The 4,070-nt window shown below is 33.9% G+C and overlaps 1 protein-coding gene across 1 annotated transcript; it reads right to left on the bottom strand.

Moving 5' to 3' along the window:
• Positions 1-2,902: 2,902 nt before the first annotated feature.
• Positions 2,903-3,831, bottom strand: LOC107013800. Its single transcript, XM_015213677.2, has 2 exons — positions 3,725-3,831; positions 2,903-3,633 (listed from the first exon to the last, which is right to left on the bottom strand). The coding sequence occupies exons 1-2, from the start codon at positions 3,779-3,781 to the stop codon at positions 3,046-3,048; spliced, it is 645 nt and encodes a 214-aa protein (XP_015069163.1). The 5' UTR covers positions 3,782-3,831; the 3' UTR covers positions 2,903-3,045.
• Between the last annotated feature and the right edge of the window lie 239 nt (positions 3,832-4,070).

Raw genomic sequence — 4,070 nt, 5'->3', positions numbered from 1 at the left:
TTGTTTTCTTAATAGGTTTGTCAATTTAAAAGTGGACAAATAATTATGAACAACGTAGTAAACTCATTCCACTCAAAATAACCACATAGATTTTATATTTGCAAGAGACAATTTTCGCACTTGAATATATGACTTTCTAATCATATTACAACAACCCTTGCTATTGCGCAAAGATACCCTTTAGTAAACCATAGAGATAAGCTAGGAAAAATTAATATTACCTTTGTATGAATCTTTCAATGCCACATCATATCAAATTTTCTAAAAATACACTATTTTTGATGAATCCGACACAGACCCCTTGACTCTTGAATATGAAATGACAATTTAGCATAAGAATAGGGGGTAGTTCAGAGGCAGAACAAGTCAGAGTTTGGTTTGCCTGTGGATAGGGAAGCATAGATGTAGATCCAATCAAGTTGAGAACTTGTTGTCTTAACACAGAAACAACGTGCATAAATTCTATGTCCCCTGGTCTTTTACACGCCAGGACCCATTATATATTATCTTCTGATTCTTCACTTGTGCTAAGTAATGCAAAAAAACAGAATTTAACTATTTCTTCACAAAAAGACACTTCTTGGAACTTACTCTCTAGTTCTAGTTTATATGATATAAAATTATAAAAAAATGGAAATGGCAGAAGAGAGATTTGATTCATTAATAAGTTTAATATTTTGTAATATGATTATGCAAGTTGTGACCTAAATATTAGGATGTTGTATTGAAAGTGTTAACTTAATGGTGGACATAATTGCACCAACTTGCCGTGTCCTTAATGTGGAAAAATCATATATATTAGTATTCTTTCATTTAGCTCAAAAATAGTCATAACATGTTCTGATATTATTTGTTTTTGGTTGAGTCCTTTACACTAAAAAAAGTATTAATTTCTTCACTTTAATATATAATTTTTCAATTTGTTGGCATGGCTAACAATCTCCCCCTTCGAACTAAGTTCCATGTGGTCCATCACCACAATCTATGGGCAGAGGCCGACCTAGAATATGAGTGTGACAGGAGCACTACTATCTTCAGAATTAGTCAAACACCATAAAAAATATGAACGGGTGTAGCCAAGACTCGAACTCTGATCTCGCGCTCGCGCTCAAGGCCTAAGGGACATGATGACCAAGATGCCCCAATCCAGTTGATATAGTTTTTCCTATAGGTAACTGGTGTCCATGCACCTCTAGGATAGGTCTCTCCTCGAACTAAGTACTTTGTAGAGCGCATTACTATGATCCACTCTGTATATTAACAAGATTCATTAAATGTCACCCACATGTTCGATTATTTATGGTCAGAGGCGGAGTCAGGATTTTCAATGACGGGGTTCAAAATCTGTAGAAATAGATAGACGAAGGGGGTTCGACATCTATTATATATACCTACAAACTTATTTTAACCATGTATAAATAAGTAGTTCCATCCCTATTTGTGGCCACCAAAGCTCATAACTTCTTGTGCGTGTGTCTGACATATTAAAGGTAGTAAACCGAGCAACGCCCAATTGGCAATTGCTTCTCCGTATCATACTCATCTCGTTGAATCATTAGCTTTGATATCTGCTATTTGACTAAATCAATTTAAAGATACTCTTAACATGATGCGATACTACTCACCTTGGGCCAAACTCATATTGGTTTCTCAAAATACATCACATCAATAAAAAAAATATTCATTTAACTTATATGTTGTTTCAATTATCCGTGTGGAACTTTGTTCTCACATCCAACCTTCCTAATATACCCTAATAGATACTACCTACTCACTCCGATCCATTTTAATTAGTTGTCGTATTTACCTTTGCATACTCGAGAACGTTACAGGGATGAAGATAGAAAGGTAACCTATGACACGGGGAAATCAAGCTTTTTCGTTAAGAAAACATTTTTTAAAATGCCGAGTTGACTAAACTACCCTTATTTATCCTTTGATCTCAATTTAACTCTTCCTTTCATTATTTTAATCTCTTTCCACATTTTATTTTTATTAGAGAAATGTTAAAAGTGAGAAAAAACTATTTTCTATCTTGATTATATTATTATCAATTATTTTTAGTAACCATAACCAACAAATTTAAGTAGAGAGTAGCTATTATGTTGCCACAAGCACACGTGCGTGTAGCGCTGTTATTCATGTGTATGAGATGCAGATCATAAGCATCTTTTCACGATCCTCTTTATAATTAGCTCAAATAAATTTAGTCAACATTATTGATCATCTTCATACTATAGAATTTAGATTATTGATTTGGTATTTTGCCCACCAAATTAGACTTGTAACCCCTATGATTAAGGAAAAAAAAAAAGTAGAACGTGTACGTAGTTGTTGAAAGCTGGCCGATTCAATCTGAAATGACATAATACATAAAAATGTCATTTAATTTGATCTCATTTTACATTCAAGTCCTCAGCTACACGTTGATTATTAAACTTGTATAAAGTTGAAAAAGTAAACACATGAGTCCTATGTGACATAAAATACATATAGAACATCACGTAGGACATAAATTGTCATATAGGATGTCACGTAGAATATGTGTGTATATTTGTTCATTTTTATACAAATTTAAATGTCTATTTGTGTACGTCCAAAGTTGAAGGGCATGAATGTGAAATGAAGTAAGTTAAAAAGATATGTTCAAAAATCCATACACGTATTGAAGGAAAAGACTTACCTATTCACATACAGTGTTTACACAAAATCATATAAATTTACCAAATCATATATAAACCATATTCATTAATTTGACGTGAACATTGAGTAATTCGCACGGTTATAATGAAGTACTATACCTTGTAGAGAGAATGTTAATTACCATATGCTACATCTCATAATAATGGCAACAGAGATATTGAATGAAGAATTGCATTAGGTAAAATGAGAAAGTATATACTAAATTACTAATCAATAGGCTTAATTAATCAATATTGCAGCTATATACAGTTCAAAATCATGGTGGAAAAAAATCCATTTTCCCCTAATTAATCATTACTACTAATCAATCTATTAAATAAAGTTTACAAAACAGAGAGAGCCTTAGGCTTCAACTGTTTTTCCCCTGATCCTAAAAACATGTTCTTCCCCTGTGCATTTATCTACTTTAACAATCCATTTACTTTTCTTCCCTGAAACTCCCAAATTTCCCCCTTTTTTCGCCGTTTTGTTACTTGTCACTAACAATCCTTCTCCTATAGGAAGTAAATGAGCATTGAAGCTCTGGCACCTCCACGAATCCATACAAAGCGCGTTGTATCCCAAAACACTCACATTTTCTCCCATCATTCGCGCTGTTTGGATGATGCCTTCGCAGTTGTTGAGGTTACAGTCAATGAGTACAAAATCCGCTTCTCTATATTCACTCATTAGTAATGTATTGACATCTCCGGTGACAAACTCAACAAATCTCGAGTTGTGCCCTAGAGATTCAATTGATTGGATCAGCTGACAGGCTGATCCAATGATACAGATGACTCGGCCACCTGTCTGGTGGGCTGCAGCCACCAGAGCTAACACGGTGGCCGAGTCAGCTGCACCTGCACATGCAACAATCATAAGTTGTGCATTGTTGCCTGCTGCTAGTGCTGAAATGAACTCTGCCATCTCTGGCTCCTTTGCACTCTTTCCCTGAAAAAAATTTACAAATTTAATATATAAGATTACAACATTATAAATTGGAAACTGAAGGTAGAAAAGATGTAAACAAATTGATACTAACCATTTTAATTGCTCTAAGATAGGCTTTGGTAGCATTTTCAGCTGACCAGCAGGCCATTTTTTTTACTATACTTTTTTTGCCTTTGAAATTTGATTGTGACTCTTGAATGCCCTGGATAATGGATATGTATTTTTAGGTATATATATAGCATAAAAGATAGGGAAGTAGTTATGGGCAAAGAGCCAATCAATGTAGCTATGTCCTAATATGTAGGCAAAACTACATAAAATAGGCATTCTTTTCTATTACTCTCTGTCCAACAATAGTTGTCGATCGTTAATACAAGAGTTAAATATGAGTCATCTCAACTTTTAAAAATGAATTTAATAACAAGGTAAAATAAACA

Source organism: Solanum pennellii, chromosome 3 (assembly GCF_001406875.1).
Source record: "Solanum pennellii chromosome 3, SPENNV200".
Lineage (NCBI taxonomy): Eukaryota > Viridiplantae > Streptophyta > Magnoliopsida > Solanales > Solanaceae > Solanum > Solanum pennellii.
Note: the sequence above shows the minus strand (reverse complement) of the source record. Positions and strands in the feature narration are given on the sequence as shown.

Excerpts from the sequence above, each read along its gene's own strand:
- LOC107013800 (XM_015213677.2), bottom strand. The coding sequence starts at position 3,781 with ATGGCCTGCTGGTCAGCTGAAAATGCTACCAAAGCCTATCTTAGAGCA. Across the intron at positions 3,634-3,724 it reads ATCTTAGAGCAATTAAAATG|GGAAAGAGTGCAAAGGAGCC; the intron begins GTTAGTATCAAT and ends AATTTTTTTCAG.